Source organism: Oryzias latipes, chromosome 7, assembly GCF_053564925.1.
Source record: "Oryzias latipes strain Hd-rR chromosome 7, Olatipes_Hd-rR_3.1".
Lineage (NCBI taxonomy): Eukaryota > Metazoa > Chordata > Actinopteri > Beloniformes > Adrianichthyidae > Oryzias > Oryzias latipes.
The window spans coordinates 19,840,409-19,858,457 of record NC_136243.1 but is presented as its reverse complement, the minus strand read 5'-3'; the positions used below and the strand labels follow the sequence as shown (position 1 = coordinate 19,858,457).

General features: G+C 37.8%; 1 protein-coding gene across 1 annotated transcript in view; it reads left to right on the top strand.

The window, feature by feature from the left end:
• The window catches only part of pcbp4 (poly(rC) binding protein 4), a 34,777-nt gene extending 17,730 nt beyond the window's left edge, over nucleotides 1-17,047 (top strand). The window contains exons 5-14 of the mRNA XM_011477233.3: nucleotides 293-409; nucleotides 4,153-4,284; nucleotides 5,453-5,581; nucleotides 7,134-7,208; nucleotides 8,475-8,546; nucleotides 10,445-10,486; nucleotides 10,579-10,654; nucleotides 10,969-11,018; nucleotides 14,164-14,333; nucleotides 16,143-17,047. Coding sequence (XP_011475535.1) covers nucleotides 293-409; nucleotides 4,153-4,284; nucleotides 5,453-5,581; nucleotides 7,134-7,208; nucleotides 8,475-8,546; nucleotides 10,445-10,486; nucleotides 10,579-10,654; nucleotides 10,969-11,018; nucleotides 14,164-14,333; nucleotides 16,143-16,488 — 1,209 coding nt within the window. The 3' untranslated portion in view covers nucleotides 16,489-17,047. The remainder of the gene's footprint in view (nucleotides 1-292; nucleotides 410-4,152; nucleotides 4,285-5,452; nucleotides 5,582-7,133; nucleotides 7,209-8,474; nucleotides 8,547-10,444; nucleotides 10,487-10,578; nucleotides 10,655-10,968; nucleotides 11,019-14,163; nucleotides 14,334-16,142) is intronic.
• Nucleotides 17,048-18,049: the final 1,002 nt, after the last annotated feature.

Below are 18,049 nucleotides of genomic sequence, written 5' to 3'. Positions count from 1 at the left end.
TGTGTGAAAAAAATCAAAAGCTTTTTGAGAGATCAAGAAACAAATTTAAGCGTACAGTAGCATAAATTCTGTTAGACTAAATTCACATTAATCCTGTAAGATTAATTCTCCAAAGTAATATGTTCCCTCAGCAGTATGTTTGCCTTTTTCCTTTTTCTTTACTCTGAGATACATAACAAATAGATGATGACTCCAAAGGAACCCATTAGTAAAACATCATTTTGAAAAAAAAGCTAAAACTGATTGTGTTGCAACATTTCTTTAATTTTTAAATCGTCTCTTTGCTTCACAGAGCAGCGCACGTGTCAACATCTCAGAGGGCTCCTGTCCAGAGAGGATCATCACCATCACTGGTTCAACAGACAGCGTGTTCAGAGCCTTCACCATGATCACATATAAACTGGAAGAGGTAACTGGAGTGAATGAATTTTGGTATTTTTAACTGTCTACTTTGTAGGACATTGTATTGTATTTGATGCAGGCATTTTTTTTGTATTCAGATTTTTTTATATTAAAGCATTCAGGAGAAATCAAGAACATGCATGTTAGACAGAAGTCTATTGTAATCTGGTATGAAAATAAAGAGATAAATAAAATGAGAATCTGGCAATTAGTAATTGAACCACAGTGGAATAATTAAATCGGATTTATCAAAATTTAGTTTTATAAGTGGCAGTGTTTTAAGTGATCACACTTTAATAAATGGAGAGCTGCATTTTATTTTGCTCTGTATTTGAAAATGTGGCCCCTTTGCACGTCTTTTTTATTTAGTGAGGATAATGTGTGTTCTGAGAGTGGATTGCACATGTCATTTTTATTATCCCCATAATTAATCACTTCAAGAGTAAACCATTTTTTGTGCAACTCACGATAGTGTTGCAGATTTGTACTCGCTCCTGCTGTGTGTTCGTCTGATCTGAGTAATAGATGACAGTTTCTTCGTGGTGTTAAATTCTCAGGAGACTGTTCATCGCTGCATCTGCATCAATTAAGATGAAGTCATTTTCCATCACTTTGGCAACACAGCAATTTTTTTTCTTACAAAACAGCTGCTCCAGATGACATAAATTGAGTAAACACATAGTGACTCCTGCTGCACAGTGCCGTTTTCATTAAAGAACACTTGCACTCACCTGTCGTCAACTCTGAAACTCCTGAGTTTCTATGGTAACATGCTTGCTAACCCACTGGGCTTGTAGTTGAGTTATTGAATTTCAGACAGCTTCAATTGGAGATAAAGGACAACAATTTTTTTTTTTTTTTTTTTTTTTTTACCAACCTGGTGTCAGACTTAGTATTTGCTTCTCTCAGACTTATGTAAAAAAACAAACGAATTTTTCTTCTGCCAGCTGTTTCTTTTTAGATCTCCAATTGTAGCAGGATTTCTGTGAAATGCAAAGGATATAATTATCAGCTATTATACACACTTTTTTTTTCTTTTCTGAGGTGATAAAGCAAAGCTTGAATAAAATCCTCGTGGAGTCTTTACCCCATCAGCATCAGCATTTGGGATTTAGGCTTTGGAACTTCACAGCATAAGAGCGGCGTTTACGTAACTTGCCGTCTTAATTCCAGCAGCTCGCTTGGTGAGCCCATTTTACCATGACACCCCAAAGTATTAAATCTTGCACAGCTGTTAAGGTCTGGCTCATATTTTTAGATCAAATTAAGAAAATGATGATGGTTGTGCTGTCCATTTCTAATGAGACAGGACATCAAAAAAAAAGCCTGATCTGCCTGGCTTAATATAGACACAGAGCTGAGAGGCACAAGAGGCTCATCAAAACATGCTCTCAAATATGGAGAGCAGATGCTGGAAACATGCATTTTCTCTCCTAAGTAAATCTCTTGAGGCTACAGATCCACACTGACCCCAACTCAAACTGGTAACATTAAAAAAACAAGAACAAACAGAATGTTTTGCATTCTGTGACAGCATTGCTGGTGGTTTGAGATAGAGCACAATATATTTACATTTCAAAGCTTTACAGGGAGACAATTACAGTTTTTCTCAGTCGCTTTAGTACAATTCTCAGATCAGAATTGAAGTTTGCAAATACGTGTGTGCATTTCTCAAAACAATTTGTACAAACAGCAAAACACTATGGAAACTAAGTCTTTATGTCATTGAACGTGTCAGTGCCATCAGAACGACAAGTCATGGTGTCATTGTCTACGAACAAGACAGTCAAATTACTTAGTCATGTTGTCAATATAACTGTGTACTTTAGAGGGAGGTTCTGATGTAAACTATGGCTAAAGTTTTGATGACAATTATTGTAAAATGTAAGTTACACCTTTTTTGTTTGATTGCAAGAGACTGGACAAGATTCACATTTACATTTTTATTGTTCATATTGTAAGTTGTTGACAGACCATGTCATACCAACATAGAAAAAACCCACTGCAAACAGTAACACAAAGGGAAAAAAAAGAATGGACAATATTCTGTACAACAGTACAGGCAGTGCATTAGGAATCGGTGTGGTCTTCCTACACCTCTTGTCGTTCCTGTATGTTAGGCCACAAATTCTCATCCACATCACAGCAAATATCCTCTCTTGCAATGCAGCGAAATATGTTTGTCACATTTTGACAACTTTGTCAACCATTTTGCAGTTAATGACTTATACGATGAACTAATGACTAGGTGTTTTGAGGAGTAAGACTGTTGCACAGTGAACTATATAATACATTTTGATCAACATGACATAAACAGTTGATAGTTCAGCAAAGAGCAGAGAATTGTACATAATCATTTGCATGGATGTACCAAAGCAATTGCAACTTGTTCAAAGAAGTGAGAAACTGCTTATATGATGTGCACAAGTGACATCATGATGTGAAGATTGAACAAATAGTTTGGAGAATTTCATTCTGATCTGAGAATTGTACTAAAGCGACTGAGAAAAACTGTAACAGCTCAGTCTCCACCCACTCCATAGAAGACTAACGTTTGTTGTCTGACAGGCAGAAAAGAAACACTTTAGTTAGGAATAAAATAATTGTTTTAAGTTGAAAGGAAATGTACAACCCTTGTGTATTTTTATAACCTTTGTGCTTTTTTACCTAAAAGTCTGTGTCCTTTTTCTTCCACATAATCACAAGCAGCAGAAAAATTAGGCAAAATGCCACAGAACCAATGAAATATACTTTAATGGAACCAGATAGTGTTATAATATTTTTTTTTAAGGCATGCTTATTTGACATAAATTGAGCTGCTTTACATCCTCCTCTTTTTCTGTTTTTCCTCCATTGCAGAAGTTTCTGTTTGCAGCAGGTTGGTTTTGTATTTAAATGCTGTTTGAAGTGGGAAAGACTATATTCCACTTTGTTTTATTTTTTATTTTTTGATCGATAGAGAAGGGACGTAAGAATGAAAAATAGAGATTAATATGTCAATTCACATAAAAGTTGTTTGACATAAACTGAGAAAACTTAATGGTTTAAGGTCGCTGATTTGGAGCTTTGCAAAAATGTTCCTGATTTCACATGCAGAAAGGATGCAAAGTTCTCTAACTCAATGTTACAGCCCAAAGTAGACTTTTTTTTTTCTTCCAACCAATCTGCTGAGGTTAATGTTTCCCCTTTTCTATGCACTCCAGCAGTTTGTCTAAATTATTAAACAGGCTTTTAGACCACATACTGGACTGGGATAAAGACACAACACTGTTAGCCAGCCTCCTGTGGACTTCTCTCCTTGAACATTCAGGACCAAACACAGGGAGAGGTTAATGAGGTGCAGATACCGGGTTGCTTTTTGTTCTGTCAGCCTCTCTTTTAATGTTCTACCCAACATCATGGATCCCACAGTTTTTCTGTCATTGGATTTATTTTGGGGGAGTATTATTTATAATCATTTTGCATGCCACAGGTTTAGCTGTTCCTGAATTTTCTTTTTACTGTTTTTTTGAATGTTGAAATATAATTTAGAAGGAGTAAAAAGAAGATTTCTGTCTGATTCATATGTATAGATGGCTAGATTTTGACTTAACTTAATTATAAAATGAAATAGGGGCATTTTTTTATCAAAGTCGTTAGCAAATTCTCTTTAATTATTCCTTCTCAATGTTCCCATAAACCCTAGTGGGAAATCTCTTATTAATGAATCCCTTTTTTCTCTTCTCTCTTTCTTTTTATTATTATCTCCAGGATCTAACTGCGTTGGTGGCCAATGGGACCATCAGCTCCAAACCACCTGTCACTCTTCGTCTGGTCATCCCCGCCAGCCAGTGTGGCTCGCTGATCGGGAAGGGCGGAGCAAAAATTAAAGAGATCAGAGAAGTGAGCAGACAAAGACAGAATTTACTGAATTCAAGCAAAAGCTAAAAGAAAGACAAGAATTCACTCCCCAAAATGATCAAGCTTGAAGTGAGCTTGTTTTAGGCATGCAATCAATGTCTCTGATGATTGAAATCTCATTAGTTTGTAAGCATTTGTTTCAAAAAATACATTTTGCACTAATCAAAATTCAGGAGCAGCCTTAAAGTGCAGAATAGTTTAAGAATTAATCGAGCAAACATGTTATGCATGGGGCTCTGTTTTGTGCAGTCTGAGTTTCAGAAGACCCCAGTGGGCTGAGAAGCTCCTTCAGCATTATGAATTAAAAAAGGGGCTGCTGTTACCCTAACAGCCAAAATGCTTCTGACTTAACCAGTTTAAAAATAACATTCCAAAAAGATGAGTTGTACAGTTGCATTTTGAAATTTTGCACAGCTGCTAAAACCAGACTAATTGATAAGGAAATTTGAACTAAGCCCACTTAAAGCAACATGCTGTGACTCAGCTGTGGCAACTTTGAAGGGAAAAACGCCTGACTGCATTCACGCCCAGATGAAACATTAGGATTAATCTCATCTGATATGCTGCCAGAGACATCGGACACAGTAAGGTTAGCTCTATGTCAGTCTACAAATAGGATTTCTCTTGTTACCTTGCTTACTTTAGTAATGTGACTTAATTGATTTATTGAGGGCAAGATCAATCTTTTTTGTCTTGTTGTGTCTTCATCCCAGAGCGGTGTCTGATTTAAATATTAAGGATTTTAATGTGTTGGGATTTTTTTCATTTTAACGCAAGGAAAAATATTTTTTTTCACATCTTACAAAAGAAAAAGCAGCACAGTAACATTGATTTTAGAAATTATGACCTCACTAAAACAATAGCTTTCTTTTTGTTTTCATAACTTTTCTACAATATTAGAATTAGGAGATAAAAAGCATAGAATTTCACAATTAACAGCATATCGTTTCAACTGATCGTATAATTTTTAATTCTAAGTTAATACAAGTTTAAAACAATTGTGTCACTTTTAATATAGATCCTAAAGGTCACCCCTTATTGAGGAACTGGAAAAATTCATGACAGTGTGATCATGACATCCTCATCCTGATCATTAATCCTCGTCTCCTGAATCAAGCTAATCTCTTCTTAAAAACATTATTATTCGCAGAGCACTGGAGCTCAGATCCAGGTGGCAGGGGATTTGCTTCCCAACTCTACTGAGCGAGGGGTGACGATATCGGGGAACCAAGACTCTGTAATCCAGTGTGTCAAACTCATCTGCACTGTAATCCTGGAGGTAAAGAGCACACCTTTAGTATCATGCACACACACGAGATGATAGAGATTTGCAGCTATGACAGTGGAAAGGAAACAATAGTGATTGATGTTTGCGTTTAACCTGTGTTCATTGTCTTTTTGACTACAATAAAAAAAACACATCACTCCTCTTATTAAACCCCAGCTCTCATGACTGTGTTGTGTAGAAGTTGAGGGATTCCTTATGTGTTGCTGAAAACCCACATGATGTTGTGAGGGAAAAAATGAGGTGGATGGAGGTCCTCCTCTGAGGTGAAGGCTCAAAACTGTTAAAGAAGACACTAAGCTGCTTACAGAAAACAAATTGGCCTGTAGCAAAAAAACTGAACACCTTTAGACAACAGCCCTCTTGAGAATATCGAGAAAGAGATGAGAGAAAAACATCCTTAAGCACAGTTTCTCCCTGTGTGTGTTAATGGAAGTGCACAAACGCGTTTTTGTTTTAACACTGCAGCTGGACCTGACTGACTAATTGCTAGTTTGATCCAGATTTTCCAGGGCTTTCTTCAAAGGCTCGCAAGTTTCATTAGAATTCTGTACCATCGGCATCTTGCTTTTGGCTCAAAGATTTAAATTATGCAAAGTTATACAAGGAATATGCTGTGACTGTGCCACATTTTAAACTCCAGTGTATCGCTAACACTGCAGCTACATGATAAGATAAACACTGTCTTATATATATATATATATACAATATCATTCTCTTATTTTCTGTGGAAAAATTGAATCTTCAAACATCTCTTTGTCGGTGTGTTTGGGATTTCTCCAGTGAGTGGGGAGCGTTAGACACCAAAGTGCCGAGCTTTTATCCCCTAAGAGTCCCAGTACATGCCTTTACTAACTCAAAGTATAATTAAGAATATCAAAGAAAAACAATGGGAATAATATGAGTTTAGTTCACCCTAAGTTATTGTTATAAATCTTAATGTCAACAGATGTCAAGATATACAATTTATCTTGTGTTTGCTATTTGAGTGTGAAACACACAAAACAAGTAGATGATTGTCCACAAATTCTTAGGAGAACAACCAAATAAATGAAAATGAAAGGAAAAATGAAACATAACTTAAATGAAAAAAGTAAATGAAACTATTGAATGCCCGTGGGGGAGTTTTGTTTGGGTAGCACTGTCAACTCACTCCAAGGCTGATTGGCGTTCCGAGTCCGACGCCAGCTGTCCTTCTGACTGTCCTGACCTTTCCTCCTGACCAGCCTTAAACTGTCCCCAACAACAAAACAAAGGAGATGCAAAAAAAAAACAACTTTGCTCCACTTCATGGTTTAGGACTTGTTTGCGTTGACAGCAGGATGTAAAACCCTTTTATACTCTTGATATCCTCAGTGCCACATTTCACAAGTGAAAGGGGGTTTCTCTTCAGTGATCATCTGAATTCACTAAAAAAGGGTTTAAAATTGTTATTTTATGTTCTGTATTATTACAACACAAAAAACACCCTTGTACTATACCTTGCAGAATAGCAAGTCTTTGATTTATAACAAGTTTAATCTAATGATGTATTTTAACTTCTCAGTCTCCACCAAAGGGCGCCACCATCCCCTATCGACCGACCCCCTCACCTGCTGCCCTCCTCATTGCAGGAAACCAGGTGAGACAACGGAGCTCATATTTCATGAAGTGTATTTCTTGGAAGTTTTTTTTTAATGAAAACAACAAACCTGTATGTGTAAATCTTAATTTGTGAGGCTTGTTATATAAAATAACTGGGATGTTAAAATATTATGCTAAGGCATTTTTCTTGGCTAATTCTTTATTTGCCTGTGTTGTGAAAGAACTCAGTAGGAAAAAGAGTTGCATTCATGGGTGCATGAGGATGCCATTAAATATGTTAGATACTGCAGTCATTAAAAAAAGGGGCAGAGTGTCCACCTTCTGGTGAAGGGAGTCACAAGATTAGCAAGTGAGACTGGAGAACTACTGTCACTTCCAGCTACAGCTGCAGCCAAAATATTCTGCATGGCTGTCAGCAGTTCTGACACAGTATGTGCTGATTGTGACTCTGCTCCGTTTATGGGAGAAAACTGTGTTCTTCATTTATTTCGTATCAAACAATCTAATAACATTCTGGGTAAAAACGTCCTCGATTGGCTGCAGTAAGAGCTGGATTATGATGAAGAGGCATAAATTGCCTAAGTAAAGTGTGACAAATGTTATGGATGAGTCATAACCCTTAAGCCTCACAGATGTAAAACTGTCAGAAAGGCAGAGTTGAGGAGGCCATCTCTGAATGTATTCAACTACAACTTTTGCTTTTTGGTCCTTTCTTGTACGTTAAAGTATTTTAGCTAATTCTAACCCCTAATTCCTTTTAATATGAACATATTACTATGTGTTTATTTATTTTAATTCAAACATTTAATGAGCAATGGGAGGATTAGTCTCTTGAGAGGCAACATTTAATTCTTGAGGGGTTCCCTTTTTTAGATTTATAACAAAAAAGAGAAGATGACAATTAAGCACAAACCATAGAAGAGAATTAAAGAAAATACAAAATATAACACATCTTAGTTATTTAACCAACACGCACGTAATAGCTCTCACTTTTACCTCTCAGTTTTACAGAACATTTTGAATCAAACACAGAGCATACATTATATGGATATATGCTAAGAAAGAAAAGAGAAAGAAAGAAAGGGGAAAAAAGACATTCAAACCATTTAGGGATGTGGAAATAAAAACAAGTAAACATTTTGAGAGAGCTCTCTCAAATAATGTTAGAGATGTAATAGAAGGAACAGAAGTGGAAAGGTTATTCTGTTCTTTGGCAGCGCAAATACTAAAAGCATTAGGGCTTAGTAGTTTTGATTATGGGTGATTTTTGGTGATTTTGGTTTATGTGTCTCTGGGATTTTAGGTTTTTGAGGCATCTGATTTTGCACCACACCCTCTGTACTCAGTCACCCAAGGTGGCCTGGACCTCCAGCAGGTAACTACACAACCCTCATAACATATTATTGTTATTATTTTTAATAAAAAGTAATCCCTTAACTTCTATGTGGAGAACAGGAATAAGCATGAGAGCTGTGTGGACCTGAGTGTCGAGAGCAGTTGTGTTGAGAGGGTTGTGCAGTATGTGCACAGCTACATACTCCATCATATGGCATGAGGCATTAAACGCAACAGCTGAGTGTACAGTAAGCTGCAGCTATTGTTCTATTCTGTCAAAGAAGCTCTAAACCCTCCTGAAACTCGATGCCTTCACACCACCACATCTCTGCTGTCTCTTTTTTTGTCATGCTCGGCTCTGCACCGCAAACATTTTGGCTTAAGAAATATTCCTCCCATGACAGCAACAGCAGCAGCTACTGTCACAGAAAAGCCTCTAACTGTGGGAAGTGAAATAAAAAAGGCATTATATTTTGGATACTTTGTTTGTAAAATGTATATTCACAGCCATAAATGTATAATATTTGTTAAGTCCGCAGCATAAACACAGCTCTAGTATATTGATGTTGTGCACGGGACCAGCCTGTGTCTATACTGGTAACAGAAGCCAGACTGCTGGCGTCAGACGGAATTGAGTTAAGCTAAGTGCTGTCTAGTGGAAGACTGACTGCAGCAAGGGATAGATAGATAGATAGATAGATAGATAGATAGATAGATAGATAGATAGATAGATAGATAGATAGATAGATAGATAGATAGATAGATAGATAGATAGATAGATAGATAGATAGATAGATAGATAGATAGATAGATAGATAGATAGATAGATAGATAGATAGATAGATAGATAGATAGATAGATAGATAGATAGATAGATAGATGGATGGATGGATGGATGGATGGATGGATGGATGGATGGATGGATGGATGGATGGATGGATGGATGGATGGATGGACGGACGGACAGATAGATTTGAGATCTGAGTTGGATGGATGGACGGACGGATGAATATGTAGATAGATTTGAGTTGGATGGATGAATGGAGGACGGATGGACGGACGGACGGATAGATAGATTTGAGATTTGAGTTGGATGGATGGATGGATGGATTGATAGATGGACCGACGGACGGACGGATGGATGGATGGATGGATAGATGCATAGTCTAGCATATCCATCCTTTCAACTTTTAAACCTGCTTAGTCCTGTTCAGGCTTAACGGGGTTGCTGGAGCCTGTCCAGCTACTGTTGGGCTGAGGCAAGGTATACCCTGGACGGTTAAGCATAAAAGTCTAGCAAAAAATACAATGTACATAAATATATAGATACACTTGAAAAGCAATGAAATTCCAAGAAACAAATGTACTATCTATTTTTCTTACATTAAGATAGAACTTGTGCTTTGTCACTTCATTTGATTCTCCATGTTGCAGCAAGCCAGCTCCACCTTTTGATTAAGCTCCCCCCGAGTCCTGCTTTTTTATTATGGAAAGGGGGAGGGGTTTCCATATAGCAGGCTTTGCCTAAAACGGTTAAAGTCCTTCTTCATCTTTTTAGTAGACCCTTGCTTTGGGGGGATTTTTAAATTCAGCGTTAAAATGTAGTTATTCAAATTCAAGCACTGATGTTTTCTGCTTCATATGGTGCATGAAAAATTTGAAGTGGTTTATTTTCAACCATTTTTGAAAATTTAGCATTTAATGTTGATTAAAATTTTTAGTTCAAACCTGTATATGTTGACTTTTTGTTTATTATGTACATATATGAATATTTTACTGTCTCCTCCCTCTTTATTTATCTTTTTTTTTCTAAACAAAAAAAAACAGCATGTGGAGAAAGCGAAGCACTTTCATTATGGGGCTACAGATTTATTGCTTGTATGTGTGCTTGACATCTTTATTGCTTCAATTTCCCTAATGCAGGATGCTCTCTTTCAGGCATACGCTTTGCAAAACCAATATGGCATTCCACACTCAGAGGTATGAATGTTTGTGGAAATATTTCATTTTAATCTCTTTTGAGATGCCATCTTAGAGTGTCAAAAATCAGAGTCTACCTCTTTATTTTATAGCTGGCCAAGCTGCATCAGCTGTCAGTGCAGCAAGGCCTGAGTCCCATTGCCCAGCCAGCCTCCACAATCATGCCCGGTAAGTCGTCTCAAAAAACATTTGAGTTTTTAACCAAAAAGTGGAGAAACGCTATTATTAGCAGCATAAAAAAATGAGCGTTTCATGATGACAAGCAACAAAAGCTTTGTAGGTATCTTGTATCAACCAATCTGAAAGAGAATCAATTATCTGCAGAGCGTTCTGCTGAATCACAGCATCGAGAGTGACAAGAGAAAATATTGTCTTGCTAAACATCAGCCCATTTAAATGGAAATAATGTTTTATGCTGGACTGTTGTGAATTTGCTGAATTGATATAAAATCAAAGACTTTTGCTGCATTTCCTCCCATCAGGAATGGACTCAACCTCGCAGACGTCTCAGGAGCTGCTGATTCCCAATGACGTAAGGAAAAAGCGCTCTACCTAAGACTCGAGTTTTCAAATCAAATCTTCATCTCCCGTTTATAGCACAGCAGCAGAAGGGCTGCCTGCATTCAGTAAGATCCTGCAGTGTGACTTCCAAAGAGATAAAAGGCATGGCAGTAACTTGCTAATTATACTCATTATTCCAAGCTCAGACCAAACCAAGGTTACAGGGATTTTCAGATGATATGGATCCTTTAGCGTTATTGTATGGGCTACAGTTGCAGTGTCTTAGAGTGACTCCCAGGAGTGATCAGTGAATCCTCTCATGTTCCCTGACCTACTTAGAGGCTGTCTGCTGTCAAAACAGCCAATAAGAAAACAGAGAAAGATCCTTTCTGTCTTCGCCTCTGCAAGGGTTTGATGAGGAGACTTGGATGTGAGAGCAGGCATCACAAAGAAATAATCAGTCTGGCATTCTTTCTGACCGGCATGGTCATACATAGGCGTGGACCGGTTCTCTGATGCATCTTTTCAACAACAAAAACAACAACGTACCTGCGGGGCCACCTACAATAGCTTTGTCATGAGGAGAAGAGCACACAAAATTAGACTAAATGACTATGTCAAACATAAACAAGGTTGTTGGTTTTTTTTTTGTTTTTGAGTCAGGGTAAAAACTGTCAACAAACAGGAGGAGAATTTCTTACTGCTTCTAAAGAGCTCTGAATGTTGGCACCATGACGGGTTAAGGTGACTGATAAGATGCAGGGAATCATGGTAAATAATAAAAATGAGCAGGATTCCAGGTAGTTTTTTTTTTTTTTTTTTTTTTTGAAATGGTTTATTTCAAGCAATTAAGTACAAATAATACACAACAGCAATATAATCATCAGTTATACATTGCTTGAAAGGGAGTGGAAGGAAGCGAACTTATATATAGTAATGGAAGAAGGCTCTGGGTGTCACAGTTTAAGCTGTTTTTACCATAAATTGGAAGAGATGTTAAAAAGGATTTTATGCTCCACTGTCAGCACAAGGAAGAGCAGAGTTTTTGTTTTTATCCAACCTGAGTTGAAAATGTTTCTATGTTTTGCTGTTAGTTTTGGAGCCCAGAGAGGCATGGTTCACAAAAACACAAAAGCTGTTCTGGAAATGTGCAAACGGGGGATGTTGGGTTCTGGGATTCTAAACATGGAGCTGTCGACTGGAGGTGAAAAGGAAGACCAAAGAAATGATTTATAGATGCGGTAAAAATGAACATGCAGCTTGTGGGAGTGAGATTAAAAAAAGGATCAAAAGGAAATAGGTGATTTGGTGTGGCAATATCAAAAGAAAGAATATATATATATATATATATATATATATATATATATATATATATATATATATATATATATTCATTTAGATTGGGGTTTAACAAATAAGAAATATTGGTGCGCTTGATTATATTAAGACTTCTGCTGTTTCACTTTTATGGAATTCCTAACTTAATTTTGTACCTCAAGACAACAAAGTATCTCCATGTTCAGGCTTGATGTATTGGCAGATGCCAGGAACATTTTTAAAAACGTTGGTAGGTTTTATGATCCCCCAGCCCCTGGTAAGAAGGAATGAGGGACTCCAGTGCTTTACATGACAGGGACAGCTGTGAGCTCCAGCCATTGTTCCAGAAGAGAGGACTTACAGCCGTGACCGAGCCTTGACTGAGCCCTGTGCCGCCCCCCCCTACCACCAACACCCCCCCCCCCCCACCCCCCCCAAGGCTGACCACACAATCCCACTCTGTGCTCACACACCGAGCGCTCAGGGAGGCCTGTTTGCACACACAGATGCTTTCAGAAACTGCAGTCAGCATTGTGCTGCACCTCAGCAGAAGGTTTTGCTGGAGGAAAATGGTCGTCCCCGTTCTCAAACCCGCCCGTTCAAACGGCTACCTCAGCAGGAATTCAACAATATAAAAGCCACGTGTGACTTGGAAGCTGCAGCAGCGTGGGGCATTGCTGTTAATGAACGCTAAGAAAACATCATCATGTGTGGAATGCTCCTTGTGTGCAGCTGAAGTTTGCTCAGCTCTTTTCATATTTTTATGAGGTTGTTCAAACAGAAATGACACCAGCCTGAGGTCACACACTAAAGTGGGAGAGCTGTTGACAGCTGGTATCAATTGACAGCTGATGGAGATTTTTGGACTCAGTGGGGGAGAGGTGCTATCAGAGATATGAGGTCTGCAGCCACCATTGTCTCTAGTGGAAACTCTTCAGGCTGACTGCTCTTTCTCTGTCGCACCCTCCATAAATTTTTTTTTAAAAAAAGCCAGCCAAGCCAACCTGGTCTCTGTGACGGATCAGTCATGGTGGATTCTTTAAAAAGGAATTTTATAAATATTTAGCTAAAGAAATTGTGTGTGCATTATGATGTGTGTTCAAATTCCATCAAATTTCCAAGCACTACATCACCATCCGTTGTTCTTGCTGCACATTTGACATCACACCCCTGACAGTCACCTCCTGACACCTTGCACTTGAGTTGATATGTGGCTTTAGCCACGGTTCTGCTTCCTATCTGTTGTCACCAAAAGGGTTAGGGGAAACAACAGCAGAACAAAAGTGAGAATGTATTTTAGGAATGCAATAAATGCTCTATTGTTATTATCTAATCTGCTGTGATCAGAGAGGACTTTCAAGCTCATGGGACTTGATATTATATATTTATATATTATATATTATATATATATTTTCTCATTATGCTTTCCATCAGAAGCATCTAGCTGGTGTGGTTTTGGGAAGTGATTTGTTTGGGAAGTCATCACCACTCTGAGGAATCAATAACCTTTTAGCTACTCAGATTAATGAAAGGCAGATGTGCCTCCTTTCATCTCTTTTACCAGTGCAGACACAGTAGCAATTAGGGGAAAACTTGCAGGGAATGGGGGGGGGCGCATTAGACGCAGATGATGGATGGTCAAACCATTGAAGACAACCAATACAATGGCAGGATATGAGTTGGTGTGTATCAGGTCAGCTAACCAGCAGGCCTACCTTTCTTTGGCCTTTATATCAGAATCTGTTTCCTTTGCATAGAATATGGTATAAGATGTTTTGTTTAGACTTGGATATCCACTGGTATTTACTGTGCGTGGTCATTGCGAATCACATCAGGCTCGCTCCTCTGTTCCTTTGCAGTTGATTGGCTCAATCATCGGCCGTCAGGGCACGAAGATCAATGAGATCCGGCAAGTGTCGGGAGCTCAGATCAAGATCGGGAGCCAGCTGGACGGGACAAGCGACCGCCATGTCACCATCACAGGAACACCAGTCAGCATCAACCTGGCCCAGTATCTCATCACCTCTTGGTAAAAAAAAAACTTCTGTTCAGCCAAAGATAATTTGAAAGGGTCAGAGGTCATCTGTGAATTCTTATTTTGGTCTGGTAAATGTGAGCATATTCGTATTAGAAAGTCAAAAGAGACAGATTTTTATTTTTTGAATCTATTAGAAAATATTATGACAACAAAATGAGTTACCGTTTAGCTGTGCACTACAAATTATTTGATATTTGCAAAAATCTTAAATCTTGTTTTTAGACTTTCAAGATATCTTACCAGGTTTGAAGTTGTTATAGCTTCTCTTTGCTCTACACCTTTCCAAGCTTTTCTCAGTCAAGATATTTTGTTGGATTAAGAGCTAGAATGTGGAAATAGAGAAATTATTATTCAAATGGCTCTTAATCATGTTGCTCCATACTCCTGACAATAGAAAAACTTAATTTAAGACTCACAAACTCAAATTTAGTTTTTGGTTCAATTTTAAGGATATTATTTTAAGGTTCAGTTAAATGTTAGACAGCCATTCATTGTCATTAATTTAGAAACAAAAGTTTAAATTCATGTTGTAAGAATAGGTGCTAGTATTTTATACATTTTATGAGGTGTTATTAGGATGGGACACTTATATATTCTCATTTTGTTTACATTTTGGTCTAAAATAAGTTCTTTCCACTTATCACACTGTTTTTTTGTCATTGTTATCAAAGTGAAATAGAATTAGGTACATAACTAAAATAGTTTGCTTAGACATAGCAAAAAAAAAACTTTCATTGGGCTGTATAATATTCAATTGTAAGTAATTATTTCTCACATTTTTTAGCTTATTTTTCCAATTTTGAATACTTGTGTGAAACTCCTTGTTTCTAGATTTTTGTATCTTATTGTTAGATTTTTTTGTTGAATAAAAATGGCTTGCTGCATGGACAGATAATAGTTATTTTCCACTATTCAGGCTACCTGTTTATGCCATGTACATTTGTCCTAAAAAATTACAAACTTTTTTACTCAAAATTAAAACGTTATTGCATGTCCATAAACTCTATTGTTTTAATGTGGGAGTTAACATGAAGTATTCCAAGTATGACAGTCATTTTTTTACTTTCCCCCTTCTAACACTTGATGTGTTTGATGTAAGTAAACATGTTCAGAAATTGCTGATCTGCATTTGGCGGCTAAACACAAGAACACTGCGGCTTCTCCTGGGAATGAACAATGCTTAAAACTTGAGAGAAAAGACGAGTGAGCTCTTTATTACTAATAAAGCACCCTTCCATTATAACAACAAAGCAAGACGTTAATACGAAGGTACAAAATTGTTTTTCACTATAAATAGAAATTCCTTTCCCATTGTTTCATGGTGCTTAGTAAGCCACAGCTGAATACAACACCACAAGACCTTATGCAGGAAAACAGCTGCTGTCGCACTTCAGGGGAGCAGTTTGCTGAGTGGGAGTAATGCTGCTATATTTTCCTAAAAAAATTTAAATAATTTTGTGTTTACATAAGTTTTATTTTTTATTAATCAAAGTTGTTTCTGTTTATTTAATCATATCTCTAAAGTCTGTTTTAAAAGTTACTTTAAGTTCAATTAAAAAAAAAAAAAGGTGACACAGGTTTTTAAGAACATCCTTTATCCAACTTTTCACAGCTCCTCCATGCAGAAATACTCTTAAAGAGGTGTTAATAGGTTTATTTATTAGAGGAGCACTCCATTTATTAATTTCTAGAAAAATCCCCTGGAGTTGCAGCAATAAATGTATCCTGTAATTCAATCTTGTCTCCATGCTTTTCTGCTTTCCCTCTTTCTTTCTTTCTATTCTCCACCCGCCCCTTCAGCTTAGAGACAGCCAAGTCCACAGCCCAGGCAGCCACCATGCCATCTCCAGTCGACCTTAACATGGCCTTCACTCAGCCGGCCTCTCCAGCAGCCTCCCCTGCACCTACCCTGACCACCGTGGGGACACTGACCCCAGCTCATGTGCTCGGCACCCCTTACGGCGCCATGCCCCTCTCCGGGTTGCTCGGGATGAAATCCGTCCCCTTTCTGACTCTGTCCAGCCCTGCCCCCACTGTGGCTGTCACTGCAGCACCCTCCCACTCCACTCTTGCCGCATACACGGCCAAAATCTCCTCAGCCAACTGCATTAAAAAGCCAGAGAGACAGAAGTTTGCTCCGTATTGATGAAGCCTCCACGTGTGCAGAGTCAGATGAAGGACACCTGCAGTGTTCTTCCACAAATGCCTGATGTAGCCATAAACGCCAGAAGAGATGCTCCTGACTTGGATTCTGTGATGCACCAATAGAGACCAATGGAAAATGCCATTTACTGCTATTTACAATTATGGATAATTTATCAGTTTCCCATCAATCGATGATTTTATCATTACCATTATTCTTGGCATAAAAGGGCTGGAACTTAACCTGAGAGACACATGTTTAACGCTTTATTCATGCGTGTCTCAAGTTAGACGTCAGCAAGTATTTATTCCCCAGTAAATTTGTAAGTTGTATTCAGATGACAAATGATGCTTTTATACGTCTGTTTGCCTGTTGAAGTTTGTAAGAAAATTTATAAATGTCCAATGGGAGTTTTTTTTTTCTTTTTTCTAATTAATCTGTGCAATGGTACTGTACTTTACTTTATAGCAATGTCTGTTTTGTTGGTTTTATTTTGAATGTGAAACCTGTTAATCTTTATTTATTTGTATTGTTTCATTTATTAAAAATCTTTGTTTCCTGACATGGCAGATGTATTCGTCTTTTTTCCGCTGCTTGGAGGCTTTGGAAGCACAAACCAAATCAGGACAAATGAAGCACAGGGAAACATTCTGTTGGACGGCTTGCTACCAGATTTGAGGTGTTTACTCACAAACAGCTTGTCATTCTGGTTGGAGGATTTTATGAGAGATGTCTTTCATCATTGAGCTCCTGTGCCCAGAACAATATGTGAAGAATGAGACAACACAAGCCCAGAGGAGCAAACTTCTCCACTTCTATGACAGACATGTACTTGTGCTCATACAGAAACAGTCACATGCTACCATCTGCAGACTCTTTGTTTCTCCCCTAGGACAAAAAACAGAGATTCCAAGGCAGAGGAGTTTGCGAGGTTAAAAGGAAGGGAAACATTTTTTTTACCCCAAAACAAAGCAGGAGTGAGGAAAAATGTGGGTCTGCAGGAAGGATTCAAACATGAAGCATCTGCATGCAGCACAGCGTCATCCTCAGGAGACACAGCAGGGATCTTTTCATCCGGTCTTGATTTTCCTTTTTTTGTGCCTGCTTATGCATGTGGAAAAATCTATCTATCTATCTATCTATCTATCTATCTATCTATCTATCTATCTATCTATCTATCTATCTATCTATCTATCTATCTATCTATCTATCTATCTATCTATCTATCTATCTATCTATCTATCTATCTATCTATCTATCTATCTATCTATCTGTATAAAGTGGATTTTTTTTGTTCACTTGTTTGTTTGAAATATTTTCTAAAGTGTTTGACTTTTTTTGTTCTGCTCTTCTCTTGTTTTTCTTTTTTTTTCCGAATCTTCTTTTTTCCCTCAGTATATTAAGCCCCTCAGGGCCACCATTGTCCCTTGCACAGAAGCATCTTGAATTTCTAACGAAGATAAAATAACTCATGACTGGAACAAATACTAAGCTCAGAGCCTCACTGTACTAATATTTTCATGTCTTTAAAAAGCATACATTGACTTTAAGGGATATCCATGTT